The sequence below is a fragment of the Manacus candei genome, unplaced genomic scaffold, assembly GCF_025592945.1.
Source record: "Manacus candei isolate 608988 ecotype Guabito, Panama unplaced genomic scaffold, ASM2559294v1 h1tg000126l, whole genome shotgun sequence".
Taxonomy (NCBI): domain Eukaryota; kingdom Metazoa; phylum Chordata; class Aves; order Passeriformes; family Pipridae; genus Manacus; species Manacus candei.
In genome coordinates this window covers 245001-269500 of record NW_026138174.1, presented here as the reverse complement: position 1 = coordinate 269500, position 24500 = coordinate 245001, and the positions used below count along the sequence as shown (strand labels likewise).

General features: G+C 37.4%; 1 protein-coding gene across 11 annotated transcripts in view; it reads right to left on the bottom strand.

Annotated features, from left to right (window-relative positions):
* Positions 1-24500, bottom strand: part of KDM6A (lysine demethylase 6A) — a 151770-nt gene that overhangs the window by 9805 nt on the left and 117465 nt on the right. For all 11 annotated transcript variants that reach the window (XM_051770869.1, XM_051770870.1, XM_051770874.1 and 8 more), the window contains 9 exons: positions 12164-12293; positions 10774-10879; positions 9732-9937; positions 7297-7361; positions 7124-7198; positions 5633-5781; positions 4568-4682; positions 2636-2823; positions 1329-1470 (listed from right to left, as the gene is read on the bottom strand). In XM_051770869.1, the coding sequence (XP_051626829.1) occupies positions 1329-1470; positions 2636-2823; positions 4568-4682; positions 5633-5781; positions 7124-7198; positions 7297-7361; positions 9732-9937; positions 10774-10879; positions 12164-12293 (1176 nt within the window). The remainder of the gene's footprint in view (positions 1-1328; positions 1471-2635; positions 2824-4567; positions 4683-5632; positions 5782-7123; positions 7199-7296; positions 7362-9731; positions 9938-10773; positions 10880-12163; positions 12294-24500) is intronic.

Genomic DNA, 24500 nt, shown 5'->3' with positions numbered 1-24500 from the left:
TTTTGGCTTCCTCCCTCCCACGCCCTGTTTCTTTTCCCCCTCTTTCTCCTTTCTAACTATTTAGTTTTTATTCTCCCTTTTACGACAGCTGGCATTTGGAATGTGAGCACTAATTGCATAATTGAAGGGGAAGGACTGTCAGGCCTTCAGAAATATTTTCTTTACCCTAGATATCAGTTACTAGATTTTAAGCAATTATTCACACATACATGCTATCCCATAATCAAGTTTTGCAGCAGCTATAATCCTCCTTGTCTTACTTCCAACATTCTTGGTCCTTATAAATTTAACATTTCACCAATTCCACCATTCTGTAACAGATGTTCAAGCCTAAATTAAATTCCTACTGTAAAAAGGTGTCTCACTCAGATGTCACCAATAAATCCTACTGGGGGAAAAAAATGAAATTCTTTTCCTTTGCCCTTTTTTGCAGGTTAATTCATCTGTTTTTTTAAAGATCCATTTCAAGGCACGTAACAAAAGGATTCAATGCTTGTGGATCCAGGATGTTGATAAGACTAAGAAATGCTCAGAAGTGCTTTGGTACTTAGGCAAAATAGAGAGTGCTGCTACCAGAGGATTCTCAGGATGAGTAATTTCCTTTGGAATTCATTCACCCACTCTTCTTAAGACAAACCTACATTATCTGCCAAAATGGTCATTCATTCCTCAGCCTAGGTATGATGCTGCAATATGATTTATATTTTCTTGAAGTTGCACTCTTCAAAGAAAATCACTAAAGATTCTTAAAGCCTGGAATATTCCTGCATTTTGGAATATTGTATGAGAAATGTCACTAAACTCAATTATCATTTTACACATCAATCAATTCATTGTTCAAAAGAAAGAGCAAAGAAGGCTTTCAAATTCCTACTTGCTTCTATTTAAAAGATTTATACTGGATCTCCAAGTGATAGAGTGAGAACACTAACTAGAAGTTCTAGAAATGTAGAATTAAGTTTAACTTTGCTGTAAAAATGGATAAATATTCTAATATTTGGGTTGATGACCTAATTTTCTTATTTCTGATTGTATATACTCTGAGCAGCTGCTGTGATCTAAGCCAACTGTTTCTGTCAAGTGCTGAATTAAGTCTATGGCACATTTAACTAAAAAGTTACTTAGATGATTCTAAAGCTATGCCACAATAACATCACATAACACACAACAAAATTAAGGATATCTATAAATGGTGTGTTTGAAAAACAGGATCTAAAATAACTTTGGGTTTGGTTCTCAGGAATGGTCTTACAAAGAATTACTTACAAGTCAACTACTGGTTTGTGTATGAAAAGCACACAACAGATGTTCAAATGAGTAAAACTTACTTTATCATTTCAAAAAGCTTTGGATCTGAGACCTTGATATTTCGAGCCATGTTCCATGAGAGATGAACCATGGGTACTATGGACTTCACGCTCTGCAGCTTATTCCACTCGTACCGTTCCACTGCCAATTTGTATTGACAGGCTACACAAAAACAAAATCATAGCAGCAATTAAACAAGTCTAGAAACTAATTATCAACCAAGATAATATGGTTATAATAAAAAATTATGTGTTTTATAGCTCAACTTCATTTGCAATGACCCACTCGTTGCAACTACATTTCAATTCTATAAAGTGTCTTTTAAAAAGTGTATTTATGATGCTAAAAGAACAAATACCACAGCAGCAACAAATACCTGTGAAAACAAGTTACTGATAAGTGTTCTATTTCTAAGGTGAACAGAGTGCAATATTTCAAAAAGAGTTAATTACTAAACTTTCAAATATTCCACAATGAAGAAAAAAATCTAGATCTGAAATGTCTGCATCTCACTCTATTCACTCTTTATCATAATTTTACACTGCTATGGTATATAATCTCTCCTTGAGATTCGTTGCAGTGAGTCAGACTTTTCATTAAGCAGCCTACTCACCCCACCCTTCTTTTAAAAATGTTTTACAAAATTTACTGTGACTGAACATGTGAGCTCTGTATCAGTCAGTCATACAATCCTAGAGATATACTGTTATTGCACCATATAAAGACATACTTTAAACCACCTAAAAAACCCAGAAGTTTTTTGGAAGTACATTCTCTTCAAATGCTTGACAGAATCTCGTTTTAACCGAAATTTCTTCCTGTGCTCAAACCTAAAAACTTTTCAAGACTACAGTTCAAAACTAAAGACTTCTAGAACAGTAGATCTGAGAAATCTAGTGTTCTTTCATGAACAAAATTTTACAAGTGTTTGCATTTCCTGATGCTTTCACCAAAGAGCTATCAAGTACCCCCACCAAAGTTAGAGAAACTCTTATACAAGGCAGAGTGCAATTTGCTGAGAGAACAAATTTTGGGAGAAAAAGTTAAGAAATGGCCTAGCAAACAATGTATCAATTAATATAAACATTTTATTCTTACAAGCCCATTCAAAGCACAAGTGCCAACGCTGCATTCTTGCTGCTTTCCCTTCCTCTTACAATGGAATTATTTACAGCCTTCAACACGTCATGTTTTAAAAATACAGCACATTGATTATTTTTTAATCTACTAAGGCACGGTAAATTAGCAAGAAATGGCAGGTTCTGTGACACAGGCAGTACAATGTCACCTAATAAAGCAGCTCAGCCCAGGCACTGCTCAAACACACCTGTAAGAGGGCCGACGTTCCACGCGATGTTGTTGCACCAACCGATAGCCTGAACCCAGTGAACAGTGCCAGCATTTATCCACACCAAATCCCCTGGTCTCTGAATAAATCTATAAACTGGGACATTGGCTTCATACAAATCTTCCAAGTTTGGCCACCAAGATCCCATTAGGAAATTCATATTGTTCCTGAAACAACAGGAAAAAAAAAGTCTTCAGCATTTACCAACGGACATGTTTAGCAGCAGATACTTCAGTGAAATTACCTGTGAAAACTCATCATCACCATAAATAACTTCTGCAGCTAATCAGTGACCCAGCAAGACTAGTCAAAAGGAAAAGTTTCATGCATAAAATTCCTGATCATAATTCCCCATTTCACATCCTGCAGTAACAGAACCCCTAACCATCCAACTGCCCATGTGAAGCCAGTTTATGGCTTCAGGTTATGACCTATTTTCCTTTAAGTTTCTCAGTACTTTGTTAATGCTGAGGCAGAGAAACCCTTGGTCAGATCTAGTGTGACACAGGTGCTGGATGCTGCTTTTTTAACCAGTGCTTGATTTTCCATACAGACCATACCAGCTCCTAAGGATGTTCAGTTTTGAACACGTTCTCACACTGTCTGGGTGTGTGAATGTGATGCTTGTCCACAAAACAAGCAACCTCTTGGCAAAATTTAAATTGTGATCCACAGGTCTATGCTATGTTCAGCCAAAGAATGTCAACTCTCCTGAGAATCATGGAAAAACACCTCCATATGGATTTCCCAAGTATGGACTCTTCCACTAATGTAATGCAAAATAAAGTCATTTTACTGTGCACCATGAGAGATTACTTGCAATGCACAGTTTTCAAAGACAATTCAGTGCCTCTTACCAGGCACTGTAGACCTTTTGTGAGGTTACCAAGATCTCAGTTTCTCTGTCACCCTCAGAAAGACAGTGTGATGAGAGTAAAAGGCATTTTGTGTCAGCGACATTGGAATTGCATCAGTGGAATTACATTTTTGAGATGGCCAATCTTTGGAAAGGTGGATGGAATAAGAACAGTTGTCAGTAGATAGGCAGAAAATCCAGACTACAGAGACACTGAGATTTATTTGCAGAGCTCTGGAAAAGTCCTGAAGTCAAAAGCTTAATCCAGTTTTAACTGGGCAAGACAAGAAAAAAAAAAATTCTCCCACAAAATCAACTTCAGAGGCTACTGCTTGAACACCAGCATGATTAGGGGACATGACTGCTGCTCCCCCATGTTTTTTTTTGGTGGGTGCATGTGCAAACATGTATTGTTTTGTTTGTTTTTCAAGAAACCATTCTACACAGGGCACAACACAGAAACCCTAATCTTAAGAGCTGGCTGAGCAGCTCCCCAGTGCTCAGGGTACCTCAGTTTCTCCAGTGAAGTACAACAGCAATAGCAGAGGTCAACTTTAACATGCAGGACAGAGTGCCTGGATAAACAGCAGGGCTATGATAGATTTTGTGATGTGGAAAAATTACTGCTATGAAAACTGGAATGATGCCATGTAGTCCACACTGGTAGCAGGCAGCTACTAAACTTCTGAGCCCCCTTAATGTAGTATAAATGTGAATCTTGAACCTAGATGAACATTTACTATTATCAATCTCTCATTTCTTGTATTTCTTTCATTTCTATTTTGGAAAAAAAAAACAAATAATGGACCTAATGTCAATTTTTGAGAGCAAAGCTACCACAGGCAATCCAAGTTTCTGTACATTGTACAAATGTCCTATTCTGTATAAATTCTAGATTTTTCATTTTGACTCACTTTAAAAGACTTTTCTGACTACGTGGAAAACCCATAAAATAACATCCCCATACAACACCCTCGGTAATTTCCCCCCTCAGGTCTCAGAAAGGCACAGAGAACTTGATAAAAATACAGAGAAAAACAGCATGGCCAGCTTACTTTTCACAGAAGTCATTCATGACACCCCAATAGCTCTCAGGGACAACAAACCACTCGCAGTCACCTGGACCAATATTTATATTTACTGAACAGAAGTTGTTATTTTCTTGATGACCTGATAGAGGAAAATAAACACACTTTACATAAGACTGTTCTATCAAAACAATGCCATGAAAATGCAAAGATACAATTACTAAAAAAACTTACACCACAGTTTAGGTATTTGTATTTTTTATATGACACATAACACTGTTTAGGTGCTTCAAACAATTAAGCTACCAGTGACAAGAGAATCCTCCTTTGTTAGTTTGTGGAAAATGAAAAGTTGGAACCATCAATCTTGTGAATCTGACCAATATTTCAGCAGTTCTCTCCCTGTAGAAATAAATGCTGCAAAAGTTCAGATTTTTTGTTTCATGATATCTCTTGACAGTCCCAGTCAGGTGCAAAACTTCATCATTTCAGGTACTGAAAAGACAAGTACTAAGAAAACCCTTCTGAAAGAGCTTTCAAAATCAATGTAGAAATGCCAGTATTTTATCTTCTTTTGACAGCTGGAAAACTGAGCCATAATCCCTAATGGAATTTTCTGAAGTTGTACTTCAGAAAAAAGCAGATCCTGAAATTTAGTCCAGATACCTCAAGTCTCAGTCCAGGCCCCTAACACAGCACTATTCATCATGGAGGGTTCAGTCCTATTCTCAGACAATAAAGAATCTAAAATACTAAAAACCAAACTGATTTTTATGATTGCACAAGACCTACTTGGGGAGCCTATAAATACTGTCCAAACCTATCCTATTTTTCTCCTAAAAGAATCCAACACTGCATGCAAGAGGTCAGTATGGCAATTATCCAGCACTGCAGAAATCCAGAAATTTCCACTATAAGGGAACTCAGCACTTCGTACACATAAAGCTCAGTTAAACAAGTAATAAAAGAAATACTCAATAGGTACAATTTCATTATGTTGAGGCATGCTGTGAGACATAGAAGATCTGCAGGGCAGTTAAATCAATACCTCAGGAGTAGAAGTTGATTTTTTCATGCAGAAATTATACTCACCTGGTGTCCTGCTTCCTGGAACCTTCATGTACAGCTGCACTGTGTTCATGCCCAGGATGGTATGACCAACATGGCTTAGAAGATTTCCTGCTGATACCACACGTACAAAAGCAGGAAGTTTTGTCAGTTCATGGAGTTGCAACTTCCACCTGCAGCAAAATAGCAAATTGACAAACTGTGAATCCCTAAAACTCTCAGAAGAGTTTGGGAAATATAAACATTTTTGAAAAATTGTTAGCACAGGTATCTGCATTACTCTTTCCATTCTGAAGTATTTCCAAACACAACCACGGATCTGACGGGCAAGTTGAGGGGAAAGAGAGTTCTGTAGCAAAAGCTGAGAATACAGATCAGATGATCTCGCATCTACTGGGATCCTACAAGAACAATTCAAAGTATCAAAATCCAACTCCCTAAGAGCCTCAGGTTAGTTATGCTTAGGTTAATGTAAAGTCTCTCTCCCAACAGTTTATTCAGAGTGAGTTTAGTTGCAACTGTTTTGATCCTACCGATGGAATTTCCTTTAGAATAAAACAGTGTTGATATTTTAAATTTTATAACCAACTCTAGTCACATAAGTGGATACACACACTGATCTTTCAGTGATTATACCACAAAAGTCCTCATCATCTTAAGCAATCCTTATTCCCTAGACACCCTTAACTTTTCTTCTGCTCTCATGACTGAGGAAGACCACAAGTTTTGCCCTCCAGCTGGTAGGACTGACAGTCTAGACATGCTGGACCTTTTATGGAAATATGTACTAACTGGAAACTGAGCCAAGGAAATAATTATTACTGGACAATAAAACCATGTTTCAGAGTATTTCCAGTATTTTCTAAGTTTTTCTAAGCTACCTTCATCTACTCACAGAAGAATATATAAAGAATACTCATTTATTCCCTATTTTTTTTGAAGCTCTGGGAGAGGTATCATGGCTTGTCCACAGGCAAGCACTGGTCTGGTCTTTACTACATATTTTGATTTTGTTCCTGGATAAAGAAGCAAGAGTTATGAAAAAGTGGAAACAGAAAAGATGACAGTATGAATGAAAAGAAAAAAATCTCATCCCAAATAACAAAAATTGAGACAAACGAAGAAGAAAACAACTTCAACCTTACAATTTCTACCCAAAGACTGAAAACTTGGTATTGTCAGAAGCAATTAAAGTTGTAAGCAAATGATTTAAAGCCTCATAATGAAACAAAGGGAATGGATTAGAAGGAGGACTAGAAAGAGCAGTTTTTGATGGATGTTTAAATTCATTTCTGGAAAAACAAAAATCCTGGAAAGGAAAGTTTGAAAGGATATTTTAGTGTGAGAAGGACTCGTAACAATAGTTTTAGACCCATTTCATTGTGGAAATGGGGTGTGCAACTGGAATTGGGTTTATCAACAGACTGACTGATGTCTGAGAAGAATACACTGGATTTCCAGGGGTGTCATACTGTAGAATACCACTGTGAGCAGCAGAAACTGTAATCAACTTACTTCTTGTCATCTGACAGGTCAATGTTGGTCCCAAACTTGATTGTTTTAAAAGGTCCTCTTCTCCTCCTCCCAGAGCTACAAATGTAAAAAATATAAACAAGCGAATGTAAAAAATGGAAATGTAAAATACCACATAAAACCAATTGCAGAATTAACAGTTATACCACACTTACTTATCAGAAGATGTGGATTCATTATCTGAGTGGTCCTTGTGGTGACTCTTCTTCTCATTTTCCTCCTATAAAACGCATTTTTAAAATGTTTATATATATATACACACACATACATACATAAAAGAACATATGTAAAATATAAAGGTATAAAGCACATTTGTTTGGAGACGCTGAAACAATCTTTGAAATATCCATATCTGAGATTTTGTGACAATATTTCCGTCAAGAAAATAAAAAAAGTTAGAAAAACAATTCTTCATGATTGCAGATTCAGTGAAACTCAGGCCAGGACAAGAGAAAATGCCTACACTGCAAACATTTCTGGCCTGCATCAGAGGTGCAAATGAGTCTGTTGTTTTGCTTCCTTATGCAGGTGAATCCAATCTTAAGGAATACTGTTAACTTTTTCAGACTAGAACATCCACCTTCCTTCAAAGTCAGGCAGGTATCCCAAGATGAAACTAGGATGACTAATATTTATAAAACTAATTTTATAAAATCCATTACATAAAATCTCTTGAATTTTTCATAGCCATATGCTATTTTTGCACCGCAGTGGCTGGGACCATGACGAGTGGAAAAAAGCCATCCAGTATTAAATGATGCAATTTGATCTTTTTAGCAGAGCACACTCAAACTCCTATTCTAAAGACTTCTATTTTGGCAAGTATACAGACACAGAAGGAAAAAGGAAGAGACAAAAAGGAGGAATGAACTGTCTGGAGTCTATCCAAAGATCTCTGGCTTTGAATGGGATTGTTGTTAAACCTCAAAGTGCCCTATGTACCTGAGAAAGTCTTATTCATCCTTTGAATGAAGGACAAAGAGAAACAAAAAGGAACCTTGTGATGATGGATTTATCAAATACTGCAAGACATGTTAGGAAAGCAACGTAATAGCTGTGAGAGGAATAAAGAAAAAAAGATCACTTAGGGCAAGCCAAGAGGATTGTGGTTGTAGAAAGAAGAAATAAAGCTTTCATTTGAACACTGAAAAGTCACCTAAGGACAGGTCAAAGCAGTGTTAGGCAAAGGACACATGTACACTGTCTTTCTAATTTCCAGAGGAAAAATGAAAATCATCACTCTGAAAATTATTTTATGTATTGCATTTTTACAACCAATTTGTAAAAGTGAGAAAAAAATCCCAGAAAATCCTGCAGTTCATATATTGGTTCAAATCCAAAGGTGAGGCTTTCCGTGGTAAGTGATCAAAGATTTAAACGTGTGTGTATATATATGTATATATATGTGTGTATATATATATATATAAAACATTCCATGTTGTAATGTTTTCCAGCACCTCTGGAATAATGTGCAAGAACACAACGCTGGTGTGACTGTTCAAAGGGCACCAAAAAAGCTCAGTCAATATCCTACCTACATTTATTACCACTGTAGAGGAAGAAAAATCCCATTTATGTTACAAGCTTTTGATGACTTCCATGCCCCACACTTCCCAAAGGTTCCCTGTTTCTTTTCTTCATCCTGTGTCAGTCTTGCTGTCTAGATTCCCTTCTGTTCTCTTCAACTACCAATTAACTTCTTTGTTTCTAATCCCTTCCTCTAAAGCACAAAGTTTAAATTTGGATTTTCTCTTTCCTTTCTTACCAAAATTATTACTGTTTCTGTGTAATGGCAGTAAAAATGACAATAGTCAATTCCCAATGTTGGCATTTTCCCTATTTTCTAACAAACAACTGGTCAAGAATATCTTCTTGTCTTAGTTCCATCTCAGACTAATCCTAACATAAGCCTTTGAGGAGTGCCCACAGACAATGTGCTCACTACTTCAGTGAAAGTATTAAAAAGCAATAACAATAAAACCACATTTCACAGAATCACAGAGCAACAGAATAGTCAGAGTTGGAAGAGACCTTTGGAGACCATGAAGTCCAAGCCCACTGCCAAGGCAGGCAGGGGAAATATTATTGCCAACATTTCACTCTGTCACACATCTGAAATTTTTGAAATGAAACTGTTATGTTTGGAAAGCAACGAAAGACAAATATTACTGTAAACTTCTACTAAGCCACATCCAAATTAATTCATGGAATGAAGAAATCTGATTTCAAATTATGTGTGAAATTAGAAGCAACCCAAATTAAAAAAAAAACACCTATTACATTCCAAATGTTTTAATATGAATTTTGACATCACTATATGAAAGCTTAAACTAACAAGCTTTTAAAATATGCAATAACCGTGAGCTTTATGTTATGAAACTTAAGTTTACACCAAACATTCTGGAGGGACAATAACATTATTTGACCCTCTATTCAAAACAGATTTTGCAAATTTACCTGTACTCTTCATGCTTAAGGAAATGTCTCCTTTCCCTTAGCAGCTTGTGTTTGTTTTCAACAGCCATTATCAACTGGTTCCAGAGTCAACATACAGTTTGTGAACTATAACCAACAATAACAATGAACTTACCCTTAAAGACTCCTGGAATGAGGAGGCCTGGTACTGTGCATATTTAGCAATTGTTGTGTGAGATCTACTGCTTTCACAACGCCAGATTTTCTTTGTTCCAGTGGGGTCCCAGTTTTCATCTGCTGGCTGCAGTAGCTGTGTCCTTACTTCTACTATGTGTTCATTATTCGCTTCTACCAACGTCTTAGTAGAGAAGAGTCCTAGATCTAATAAATAGGAACAAAATTAATAAATGACAGTTAAAATATAATAAAAAAGTTTCAGGAAAATACTTGGAGTTATCTAAAGGTTTACCCTAAAGCACTTTTCTCTCTCAGCCTTCACAACACTGCACACCTGTACATTAATTATTAACACTGGTGATTAACACTCAAACAACTTTTCTCCACACAACAGTAGAAGCTCAGAATAAACTTGGCAGCTACTCTGTGGCTTATATTCCAAGAAATATTTTACATGCCTTGGGTAAAAAAATCTGTAAACAATGTTTAAATCTATTACCAATTAAGTATTTTTCAGAGCAGCTACTCTGTGGACTATATTCCAAGAACCATTTTACATACCTTGGGTAAACAAACCTGCAAACAATGTTTAAAAATCTATTACCAAGAAACTATTTTTCAGACCAGAGTTATAAATGCACTTCCATCATATAACATATTTACTACCAGCACTGATAGTTTATTTGTCTACAGACTCCAAAACGTTGTCTGGAGTCAGATTTTAGATCATTAAATCTAAACACAGAGACATGCATCCAGTTTTTATGGGAAAAACATCTCGCTGTAAATTTCCACATCCACAGCTCAGCTCCTCTCTGTGCTCAACAAAATCTGCTCTGTTTGTGGTGGGTTTTTTTGACACGATCAAGATTAGAAAAAACAGCAAATTGAGAAATGACACATTACCCCAATGATTTGGAATATACAAGTAACAGAGTATTACAGAAATAAAACATCCACTTTTAAGAACTGAGAGATTTCTCTTTAAAAAAAACATACTTTTTTCCCCAAGAGCAAAAAAAAAAATAAAGTAAATTTACCTAATTTAAGCGCTCCAGCAAGGCCACGTATTACAGTAACAGGGTTGTTTGGATTTGTACAAAATTGATGTAAAGGTGGAAAGAAAGCATCTCGTTTATTTTCCAACTGCAAAATTGTAATGGAATATTAGATGTCAGATCAATTTAGATTCCTTATTTGTAAAATAAGAAAGAATAAAAAAAAAAAAAAAAGAGGTAAAAAGAGAAACAATAGAAAGAAAGCAGGAATTTTCTCCATTTCCCCTCACTGTGGGCAATGAAGAGCTACATCACTACAATTCTTTCTATGGTTAATGCTGGGTTCACTCCTGAAATTAATTTGTTACTGTAATTTGTTTCTTGGCATGAATTATTCCCAGGCTGCTTTGGCTTTTGCAACTCAGGTTTCCTGCACTTAATTTCTTTATCTGACAGTAGCCTTGTACATTCCCTAAATCTACAGAACTCCCTGAAGAGTAAGGTAATACAGTTTCTTTTCAGAAGTTAAAAAAAGCTAATTCTGTGCATAATGTATACAAGAAATGGCACAATTAAAAGGCTACTCTCATGGTGTACTTTGGATGTCCAGCTTTGGATGGACAACGCTGTGACAGACTTTTATTAAGGCAGATGAATTCAGGTGCAACACCCATCCAACTATCCCATCCAACTTAACCTGGCTCTCAGGCAGATTCCTGTAGTATTAAACTGAAGCACCAACCTCTTCTGGCCCCCAAATGGAGCTGACCAAAGCTGACTTGAGCTTTTTACACTGGCTGTAATTTATTCTTCTCTTATCGAGGAAATGGATATCCTATAATTTATTCTTCTATCACTAAGGAAGTTAGCTCAATAAAGCTATTATGAAACTTTATTTCCAGAACAGAAGTTTTAATGCCTGCCTAAGAAAATACTACCCGACCAAACCCTGCCTTTTCCTAATGACATTCTGTTCTTAGCATCACTTCGTCTTTTATTACTTTTTCTTCACTATATTTTGGAGCAGATTGTTATGAGAGTTTAGTTGAGTTACTTGCTCATTTATACATAAGCTGTCACTTGCAAAAAACTGTACATACATATTTGAAATACTGTGCATTGTAGCTAATGAACTGTTCTGCTTATTCTGCCAACATTTTGAGTATTAAAAAAGAAATAAAAAAAAGTCTGAAGCGTTTTGTTCCTTGTTCACTGAAATTCTTACTTTACAAGTACTTTAAGAGTCAAACTATGTCTCAAAATTTTCTTTAAGGTTAGCATTTTTCCTTCTTATATACTAGTCTGGAGAGCACTGTAATTAGAACCCAGTGATGAATAGTGCATCTTTAAAATAATTATATTACATAATTCAGATATCCAAACAATTACAAAAGACAGGCAGCAATACACTTCTGCCACTTGATTTACTTACATAAATACTAGGTGTAGGTGGATTCAGCTTGTCCTTTGGCAAGGGAGGGTATGGTGGAGGTGGTGGTCGTGGAGGTGGGCATTTATCCAATAGAATACTACTGTTAGATAAGCCATTTTTACCCAGATTCCTAAAAGGAAAGAAGAGCTGCCTCTGTCAATGCTTGACAAATAAAATAAATACATATTGGTGTAATCTCCTATGCAAAATAACGTTGTATAAGGAGAAACTGTAACTCAAGACGCAGATAAAGCCCATATATTTTAATCAAGAATTTTCAGTGTATAATTTGCCATTATTCAAAATTATTCTCACTTTGCCTGCCAAATCTAAGACAGCACCACTATTAGTTAGAAATACAGCCATTTTAAATACAAGCAAGTGACAAAATTTAACAGAAAAAGCAGGTTTCAACTAGAAATGGAGAAGAACCTTATCAGGTGGATGATCATTTCACAGGAGCTGAGGAAGTGCAGTCCGGTGCTGAGCACTGTGGCAGAGCAAAAGTCAGAAAATGACAATGTCTCAGCCAAAAAAACCCTGCTGAGTCACAAAACCAACTACAACTACAGATGCTGAATGAACCACCACCTACCCCTCCCTGATTTACAGGCCTTGGAGCCAAAAGGAGCCATCGCTGCATAATCCATTTTTTTGAGCAAGAGAGGAAATGCCCCATCCCGAGTTTGTTTGTCACCATCCCTGTGGGTAACTTCAGTGAGAACCTCACTGCTTGTATTTCCAGCCTTTCACTGGATATTTCCAAGTGTGGATAACCCACTGTATGTTTAACTTTTTCTAGAACAGATGACCTGAAAAACCTCATTCTAAGTTCAGCCTATAGTCAATACCCAGTTACCATCACCAGGAAAGTATTTTTTTGATAAAACCACCCCTTACATTTTTGTTAAAAATGACTCAACTACTTCAAAACTCTTCCAACAAAATACCATCCAAATCCTTCTTCCAATCCCACTTGATTCACTAACGTGTTGCTACATCCCACAAAATGGGATGTTTCCAATGCATAATTTGATCGCGTTTTTATAAAACTCACTGGCTACAACAAGAAAGTTGTTCTGGTAACAACAGTCTTCAGCAGAAAACACAGCTGACTTCTATTAGACAGAACTCCCAGCAATGGAGTTTGTCTGTAAAACAGAACCTGTGATGCTGCACTGAGAAACACCGCAGAGCTGGATGCTGGCATACGAGAGCTTAAAATTAAGTTATACCACAAACCACAAGTAAGGTGGACTTGAGGGTTGAGATCAGATCAGACTGATTGTTATGACAAACACTCTAAAGAAAACGGGAAAACATCTCCTGTACCCCAGGCTGCAGCAAAGTATCCTGAAAAACTGGTGGCCATCATGACAAACCAAGTCAGCCATTCAGCTCAGAACATGTGCCAGCTTTGTACCTCTGCTCTGACAGAAGGTCAGAGCAATACAGAGACACAATTAACAACTTCTCCAAAGCACATCTGCCAAAATACCACACAGTTTAATCCTTGTGACAGGTGAGTCTAAAGCCAGAATAGATTGGAATTTCAAAGGGAGTGAAAGAACGATGCAGAAGCTTTGATTAGGCACCATCCAACATGGCAAAAAAAAAAATCACTGACCGGTGCTTAATGTCTGATGGAGTTATTGCAAACACCCCATTGTCCCCAAACACACAAATACCCTCCAACAAACCAAACCAAAACCAGAACCCCAAAATAACATGGCAATATAAAATCACTACCTCATAGAAATTTTCTGACCACAGCTGCATTAACCTGAGATTCAGACCATCTATACAAAGTGAAATTATAATCTAAATAGCAGATATTAGAAGTTACTATAACCTCTGCATTACCAAACTGAAAAAGTAATATTAAAAAAAAGCAAATGCATAGTATTAAAAATAGAGGAGAACTTGGACAAAATTCAGTTTGCATTGATAAACAGTTCACAGGCAATTGCTCAGGCAGTGAAGATGAGAAACACCGAACTTGAAGAAAAAGATACATTGCTCAGAACTAGTGTGACTTCAGCTACTGAAGTCACAGCAAGGTGGTCACCTCAGCAAAAGCTCAGTAAAGCCACAGTGGGGTCTTCAGGGAAGGGGGGTAACAGAGAGAGGAGAAACTTCTATACACTTAGAGAAACCATGGCTGAAAAGGCAAAGGAGATAGAGAACAATACAGAGGAAAAGATCAGATGAAAAAAGGTTATCTCATAAACTCAACATTTGAAGCTGATATTACCAATTCCACGCTATAATTTCCTATTAAGTTATTAAAACCCTCTGTAGAAATTTTAAGAGAGGAAAGAGGACAAAGAAAAGCAAAGCTGAGATAGCAAAACATTCATAATTCAAGTGACACAGGAAACAGATGGGCAGAATATTTAAAGTTGTCTTTAACAGACCAGCTTCACTCTATCATCTTTTTTTTTTAAACTATGAATCAGAATAACTTACTATTAATAACAATGCAAGAGAGCTATTAAAGAATAATTCTGTAATTGATAGTATGCCAAACAGAGCAATAGAAATTATAAAAAACACTACAGAAGTACTAAAAATATTTGCTACCAGCATCTGAAACATATGAGTAACCACTGCCAGCCTCCACCTCTGGAAATACAGAACTATGGCCAGTGCAAGGAAAGTGAAAGACCCTTTTTGACCACAGAGACTGTGATGAAAATCTCACAAATCTCAGTTTCGAGAACGTAGTTTCGGAGGATTTCAGTAGTGGTGAGAGGATTTCAGACTGGCTGAAAGAGGCAACAGACAAAACAGGCCCCATAAAGAAACTGGAAACCCAGTCACCTGCAACACTGTGATGGAGGAATGAAGAGAAGGACAGGCTTCATTCATTTTAATTGACTTTCCACAGGAAATTGGCTTGTCATGGACTATGAGGGTAGGAGAACACCCTTCACTCCCACAGTGGGAAGAGAAGGCAGGAGCAGCTGTCAAGGTCAGAAGTGCAGCCTGTCCTGAGCCACAGCTGCAGCTACTCAGTCCAGGGCAAGTTACTTGATGGGTGAAAGCAACTCAAGGGCTTCATCCTGAGGACCCAACTCACACTGCCCACACTTAGGAGCAACATCAACCACCATGGATGAAACAGGTACCTCGATTTCACAGAATCAGTTAGGCTGGAAAAGACCTCTGAGATCATCCAGTCCAACCTTGCCAACCAGACCATGGCACTAAGTGCCATATCCAGTCTGTCCTTAAACCCCTCCAGGGACAGTGACTCCATCACCTCCCTGGGCAGCCCACTCCAATGTCTAATCACCCTTTCTGTGAAGAAATTCTTCCAAATGTCCAATCTAAGTCCTCTGGCACAGCTTAAGGCTATGTCCTCTTTTCCTATCGCCGGTTGCTTGGGATTATTTCATGTCATCATGGGATCTCTTGAATAATCAATTATCACATTCATTAAAACACCTCTTTTTTTCCTATTCTACTGCTTTCTAGGATACATTCCCACACCTTCTATAAAAACCAGATTACAGCCTTCAATCTCAGAGAAAAACTTTCCCTCTGGCTGTACCAAGACACGCAGGTGACCAGGAGAACAGGTGTGACACAGTTTGTTTCACAACAGTCACCTCTCCCCTTCACTACACAGCCCCCACTCCCCAGCCTGTGCTTTTAGCAAAGAGCAGCACAAATAACTTAACAATATCTAGGGATATCCTGACAAATGGAGGCTGATGGCTTAACCTGAGATGAAGCCTTCATCCACCTACCACACTCCTTCCCTCGAGTTTACTATTGTCATGGCAGCTTGTTATGCAGGCAGGATCTCCCTGCCCCACAGGAAGGTAGACTCCAGCTCCAGCCTTAGAGACTCCCCTGCTGGAACTCTACACCACTATTAAAAACTAAATAAAACAAGACCAAAATCTGATCTCAAGGCAGTATCACTGAACCATTTCCAATCACATGAAGCTTATCAGGTAGTTGCTAAACACTTCTTAGGTGCTGTATCGGCCTTGTGTCATCCCAGCTGACTAAAAAAATTATATAATGCAACTTTAAAGCTACTTGTGTTACAAAGCTGAACCGATTTTAACTCTATTTTATTACCAAAACTCTCAACTACATCAAGAATAATTCAAGTTTACATGATCAAACCTATCTTCTGAGAACCAAGAATAATTATCATTAATTACCATCCTTTAAATTTATTAAATTAATTACCTCAATAGTTTTATTATTTCACTCAAGCCTAATGTCAGACTGAGAAAATTATGTCTATTTCTCAGAAAGTAGTTCCATAGTGCTCTTCAAGTCCTCTGGAACCTTTCCTGTTTTCCAAGAACTGTATTAAAAAAAAATCATCATGAAGGATAAACAATCCTCTGGCCTACCCTTTCAGAGCTCTTGGATGTATGTTATCTGGGCCTCTGGCTTAAAAATGCCAGATTTAAGTATAACTACTGTTTAACCTTCTCCTTGAATATTGTGAAAACAGGGAGTGTGTTATTGTACATCTCATGATGTGAACGTTTTATCTGCCTTTTTCCCAAGCACAGAACAAAAATGTTTACTGAACCCTCTTGCCTCTATAGACAGTTCTAAAAGTTCTGTGCAGTCATTAACGTTGGTATTTTTTTGTGTTTCTTCTTTTTCATTCTTGTCTATGGTTTTTCCTCTTCCAAATGTAATTTCTGTGTTTTCTAGAACTCTTAGCTTCAGTACTTCTGAAAATATTTGCCCTTTTTTGTTTTCCATTGGGAGATTATGACTTTTTGATGATAATGAAAAGCTCCTGAACAATTTCCAGTTATCCATACATTTGGATTTTAGGTGTAATTTACAGGTCAAAACAGACTAAGTTACAATTATTTGCACTTAAGCAGTTATTTTTGTTGTGAAGGTAGTTTAAGTGAATTATTATTTGAGGATTAGCTGTATGAGAATTACAAGGTTTTACCGCTCAAGAGATTATAGTTATTCTGAAGAACAAAATTAATACCCTCTCTTCTCCCAATAAAAATCACATTTAAAATGAATACAAGGAACTGTGGATTTATTTGATGCTCTATCTCAATTCTATCAGAATAAATTAATCTACAAATAAGAAGGAACAAGAGATTTTTAAAATGTGCCTGCAGAAGGAATCAGCTGTAGCACTGGGATGCACAGCACTTACTCAACCCAGTCCTGACTCAAAACAGAAATACCCACCCTTCACAATTAACAGATACCATCAGTTGCTTTCATACCATGAGTTATTACAAAACCACAGAGAAACGTCTGTCAACCCCCGTCTCTCTGGAAGGAGGTGGTTACACACAACACCCATCTTGGGCTTTCCAAGCTCAACCTCCCCAAGCTCCTTCTGTAGCCAGAAGAGAGAGACAGAGGAGCTCTCAAAGGGCAATACAGAACTCAAGTCAAGCTTACATTATGCTTAAATGCAAGTAATACCAGATAATTAATTATACAACCTGTTTATCATGCAGTTCTCTACCCCAGCCTTTCACAACCAGGTACTAAGCTGGCAATACTCCCGGAGATCTCTCGTTTCAAACCTACAGAAAACCCTACAATAGAATTGTGGATTTTCTCATTATGCAAATGTATTTCTAATTGGTTTTGAATTCTGTTCTGGTTTTGACCTCAATAGTACAGGTTGGCAGTGAATTTCATAGGTTAATTATATGTTATGTAAGAAGTAATGTTCCTTTTTTTTCTTTGCTTAATGACTTTTTACATCTTTCTATTTCATTTGCTAATCACCTTGCTCTTAGCCTATAAGACAAACAGAATCACATTAATGACTTATGTAAGAAAAGCATTATAACAAGTGGCACCAAACATTTTCATACACTTGCCTTCCCCCCTAAACTATAAATCTTTCCTATGGTTTTTCACTCCCAGATAATTCCGCTTCCATCTGCAGATTTCTGTATTTGCCTCTTGAACAAAAAATAATCTCTTATTCTAAGCAGGGTTTAACTTGTGAAACCACAGTATTTCAAATTTTTTTCTTAAAACGTTTGCTACAGTAAAGTTCATGTGCCAGAAGTAACTGTGCCTTTAGAGCAACTGAGCAATTCTGCCCTGAAGCCAAAGAATCTTTTGCTTGTAAAGAGAATTCTCAATAAAACAAGAACTGCTTTCCTTGTTTTTAAGAACAAAACATAAACTTAATCCAGCTCCTTAGCCACAAAACACTTCCCTCAAACAGACTCTGGCTCTTTTCCTCTGGACCAAAGAGTTCTCAAATCAGTGAGTCCTGAACTGGCTTCCCTCAGCTTAGTAGCCTCTTTTAATACACGCTACCATCTAACCTACACCTCTCCTTTGCTTCCCCCAATTAAGCCAAATTAAAGCCTTCAAGTTCAAAAATGCTTCAGAGTTTTCAAATTAGTCTTTCCACGCATCACCATAAAAATGACAACAGCAACTTCCAGCTGACACCAAGTTGCCCCCTTACCCAGCTGGGCTCTTCAGAACTGTTTAAGGACCTCCTGCACAAATCATTATCAAACAGAAGTTTTGTTTGGGGCTTTGCCTGTTCTTTCGAGGCTGTGAAATAAATTAAGAAATTAAGAGAAAAAAAATAATAACAAAGATATTTCTTATGTCTTTTATAAGAAATGAAACAAGTCAACTCAGGAACTTCTCTACTTGCTTGAAGGAAGGACTTGACCTCAGCTTGGTTTTAGAAAGGATAACTGGCAGACTCTCCTAACCGAGATGGATACTGGATTTTTATCCCTCCTCCAGGATGGTAATTAGATGAAACACTGAGCAAGAAATCAGCTGGTTTCACTTCAGTAGAAATAAACAGCTCAAGTGTTAAATCTCAAGTCTTGTGATAATGTTTCATTAATTCTCCTTTCAGAAGGATTGCTCACAGGGAAAAGATACTTACATTTCTAAGAGCACAGAAAAGAGCCCTTGATAACAGTCTCTTTAAGGAAACCTGATACACAACCAGACAAAGCAGCACACTCTTCTTCTTTTCCCCATGTATTAACCATCAGCTTTTCTAATAACAAACTCAGAGCAATTATTCTTAGCATATTTTTTTATTTTAATTTCACGGTTTTCACTTATTCTCAAAAATTACTTGGGGTTGTGTTGTTTTTTTTTTTTTTTTTTGTAGTGACGTCAACAGGAGATTTTTCTCTAGGAATCTCTGGAAGGATAATTAATTTAATAGTACACTCTTTTATCTGTTAATTTGCTCAGAGGCTTAAAGATATTTACTTTACTATGTAAACAGTTTACCAAACATAGTAATTTAGTTGTTTTATAACCACCTTAAAATTTACTGTTGCAATCAGTTTTATTGGTAGGAAAGACTAACCAAATCACACTTACACTTCCCAGAATCACCTCCTCAATTCCTTTTCATCCTTACACTCCAACAGCAGTTTAACGAGATGAGCGCATTTGCCACCCTACTGTTCTCCAAAACAGCATCTTAATGAGATTTGCATATTCGAGTGAAAGCAGCTCAGCTCCTGCATTTCTCAATTCCTTGTGGCTTTTCACTGACATTGTCTGGCCCTTCAAGGGAAGCTCCTTGTAGAAGTATCAATTGCTACGTCTGACCCCTTCTCAGCCTCCTGAACAACCTCATTTCACCCCGGGAACAGAATAGGGCTCTGTTAAATATCTCCTCAACATTCTCGCCGAGGAAGACGGATATAAAGAAACTTTTCAGCCTCTGCAATTATCTTGCCCTACTTAAGTGCTCACTTTAGTCTTTGGCAAAACAAAACATTTACCAAGTGTCTTTCCACAGACCAGACAACCCATTCACACCTAATAAAAGGACAACGAAATGGAGTTTTCTATTCGGCACGTGTTTTGCATTTTATGATACAAAGCATCTCGTTTCACCTAATGGCTTCACTTGAGCAGCTTTTATTAAGACAACACTTGTTTACATAAAGCAAAATTACAGTCTCCCAGCATTTATTTTTGCCTAATTCCAATTTTATTTTATACTTCCCTATCTCTGATGTTTCTTTGTTCTTAAGCAACACACAAAATCCAAGCAACATTAAGAGGTCAGTTTTTGGTGGAGCATTACCATGTTGCTTCCTGATAAAATCCCTCCTGTGAGATGAGGAACTTCATTATCCTGCACTTCACTATCCTGCAGTAGGTCAATTGTAGTCAATCGACTCTTGTGCATTACTTAATCCCAAACTGCTGCTAATTCCAAGTCTTTTGTGCTCTAAGCACAAATAAACCTGATGGGTCTGAAAGATGCAAAAAATGGCTTCTCTTAGACAAGACTTTTTTTAAACCCGTAAGCACTTGATGAAAAAGACCAAGTAGATTTCTGAGGAGGCGACTTAAAAGTACCATAAACACTCTGGTTTTGAAGTAAGCATACAGTAAACAGAGCCAAATGCAGAATAATGAGGAGGAAAACAAAAATGATTAATCTAGTGCTCCAGTTATAAAAAAACCAAGTCCCATCCACCTGTTCCTACCTGTCAAAATGTCTGTTTTCCCCTAGAGAATACCATCAAGACAACAGCACAACACATTGTACCAAGTAACTATTGTCAGACAGCAAGAAGAATAAGACAGAAGATAACAGAATATAATTATCCACACAGGAGATGAAGCCAGAGTGTCTTTCTGAACATATCAAATAAAATAAGGGTGTGTATGTAACAACTGACAAATACCAACACATATACTGTGTAGTTGTACATAATTATGGATATTTTACTGTATTATGTACACTGTACATAATACAGTGTAGCTCCAATATATAAAAACTAATACTTCAGGACAACTCCCCTCTCCTCGTGCATGAAGTTTATTCTAGCACAGGTGTTTGGGGGGTTGTCTTTTTTTTTTTTTCCTTTAAAGGAAAAAAGAAATAAAATAATTATTTTTCAGGTTTTCTGCTCTGGATAGCTTTTCTTTAATTTTTACAGTAATTCTAAAAATCAACACTTTTGGTCACAAATTCACTTTAAAGCCTCAAGATACCACTTACAGAGATAGCACCCAAATGTACCCAGTACTATGGGAACTACTTTCAATTCTTTGCTTTTGCATTACCTTCCTCTGTGTTAAAAGAAAGGTTAACATGCAGTATTGAAGTTCATGATATATTAGTATATAAACTTCTTCTACTATGCATAAATGTGGACTTATTTTCCAAATGAACAGGGCTTTCAGGAGATTATCTTTCAATATTCTCCCTCCTAGACCTTTTTCCCTATGTGAATCATGCACACAACACCTATGACAACTCTGCTGCTCCAGAGCTGTCGTGTACATACTCAAACTCTACAAATATTAAAACAAAGCAAAAATATTAAAACAAATATTAAACTCTACAAATATTAAAACAAACAAAACATGGCTGGAACAGCCTTATCCTCAAATTCCTGTATATAAACTGTCAGGTATATAAGAATGGCAGGGGAAAATCCCCACTATTAATATATTATATAGTGTTTGTGTTATATAGTTATTATTTTTATTCATATGAAAAAAGCATGTAGACAGAAGCTTTCCCCTAACAGGTAACCAGCCCAGCACAGGTGAGTTACAGCAATAATGAGCCCAACAGAATTTTCACATATGGGAAACTAGCTGCTGCCTTTACACTTCAAGCTTACACTAAAGATTAACCTTGTTGTTAGTCCCACAAAATTTCTCAGAATCTCTTGTTATTATCAGCAAACACACGCAGAGACTTTCCAGAAAGCATCATTTGACTAGGAGAGGTCCTGTCTCTAAACCTGCAAAAGTAGTCCCAGCCCAGACTGAAGCATTTCTTGACCTCAGAGTTGCTAAAAAACCACAAGTCTCTCCTCCACTTTTACCACTGCTCACCTTTCCTTATTATCCACCTTCTAAGTCCTCTGCCTTGCTGAATGAAGGTGCAGACAGGCTGAAGAGGGAGCTCTCAATCTCTACTCAGTAAGAAAGAAACAAAGGAAAAAAGGCACATCTAACACTTTCTGAGCTGTCTGCAAACTAGGCAGGGCAAAATATTAGTTTACCTCCGTTGAAAAATTATGGTTATGTAAGCCTGGTAGAAAATAAGGACTATATGAACCCAAGTGAAACACCTTTATGAGCTTCCCTTTATCTTGGAAATTAGGTATCACTAGGAATACAACACCTCCATCAATGAGCACAAAAGCAACCACTTGTATTAAGATTTTTGTAGTAAAAATGCTCTACGTTTTCCTACTTACCACAAACTCCAGATCTCACCTATAAAAACCTTGAAGACTAGTGTATTAAACCCATCAAAATGCAACATTTGAATAGAGGCCTCATTTTCCATTACTCTCCCAAAAAAGCTATGTGCCAATTTTGAAGACAGATCAGCTTAAACTTCAAGAGAGAATTTAAAGTCTGTAACAGTTTGTTTTATTAAAGCCTGTAACAGTTTATTTTATGCCTACTTGCAATGCACTCATCCTAACACCACACATTGAAGCTATTTTTATACTTCTACCAGCAAGAACAAATACATGGTCCCAATTAAAAATTAAACAAAAAAAAAGCTGTTAAGCTGTTAATTTTTATGAATGTAATATGTGTAGAAGTGTCACCTGGAAATGAACATTACAATTAGACTTAATATTTGAAAGATGACAAAATAAGTTCCCTATTGATTTTTTTCTCTCTTTTAGGAAATTTATCTTTGTAACACATGGCTACAGACTGCTATAACATGGATCAGTATTAGTCATCAAATCCCACAACATTAGAAACTAGTAACTCTCAGTCACAGTAACAGATGCAGGGTTTTTTGTAGAATGGTATAAACATGCTTTTATATCATTTTTTAACATCAAAAAGAGTTATGCTCAAAACCACCACACCTGCTATATAAAATACAGCAAACACACATATATATATATCCCAAATCAAATATTTTGGAGTAAAATATACTGAGATGGGAAAAACTCCAACAAGAATTCCAACACAGAAAAATACAGATAATATTTCAACTAAAAGAACTGTAAACACAGTTCAGTATGGAAAACAGCAGAGTACAAGCCAAAATAACCACGTGCTTGTGATTAAAGGGACTTCAGTGAACGTTAAAGGCATCTTGGGCAACATTTTCACAAAAGGTGACAACTCTAAGACATGGCTACAGAAAGTATCGTGCTCCATTTCAATTTCTCAGCCTGTTTGGATTTCGAATTTTTTTTTTTTTTGAGAAAGCAGGCAAATCTCTCAGAAGACTACCTGGAAAATCTAAGGACTTTGAGATAGTTTACACAGAGGAGGCTGCTAAATGTGAACTTGAAAAGCTAATTACTGTCTCCCAGGCACCCTGCTAGCACATGACCAGAGATTTAGCTTCAGCAGTTAAAGATATTATTGCCCTCAGCCCACTCTCCTCCTCTGCCACAGGCCACTGGCTACTGCAAAGGTGGCTGAATTTGCTGCGTTTCTACACCACTGTAGCTTACAGGGTAACAATATCTTTGCCAGAAGTCACTGCTAAGAAATATTATCTGAATTTCTACAGCCCAGCCTTCCATGCTCTGTGCCATCCAGCATCACCAGCAATGAAGACACCTGGGAAAACACCGTGTAATCCGCACAACCACACTGCAGTCACTGCCAGGGCTTCTAGAGGCTGGCCCCCCTTTTTGCCCTTATCTATTATGCATCTCATCCAAAAAGGTTCATGCTACTGACTGAAGACAAAAAACAACAGCAACGCACCTGCTAATCAAGTGGAACATAAGATGGACCAAGACTTACACCCCCGAAGAGTCAAAACTGTCTGCACTGCAACGTGAGAGACTCACAACTCACTGCAGGACTGGGTTTCTAAAGAACAAACCACCACACAAAGAGCTCCTGTGCTCGAGCTGGAGATGCTGAAACCATCACTACCAAAAAAAGCCATCTCTGGTACAGAACTGAGGGACAAGCTGATACACCAGATGGCCGTGGGACCACTCAGAGGGACACCAACAGGCGGGAGAAATGGGCCAACAGGAATCACAGGAATTTCAGCAAAGGGAAGTGCCGAGTTTGGACAATGCTCTGAGGCACATGGTGGGATTGTTGGGGTGTCCTGTGCAGGTCCAGGAGTTGGACTCAGTGATCCTGATGTGTGTCTTCTAACTCAGCATATTCTACGATTCTAAGTCCTGCAGCAGGGGAAGAATAACCCCATGCACTGGTACATAAGACAACAAGGATTTTTTTAACTTTAGGGGTGAACCAATACTGGAACAGCTTGTCCACAGGCAGGCTATGGAGTCTCCATCCCTGGAAGTATTCAAAACCTGGCTGGACACAGTCCTGAGCAACCTGCTCTAGCTGGCCCTGCTGTGAGCTGGGAGGCTGG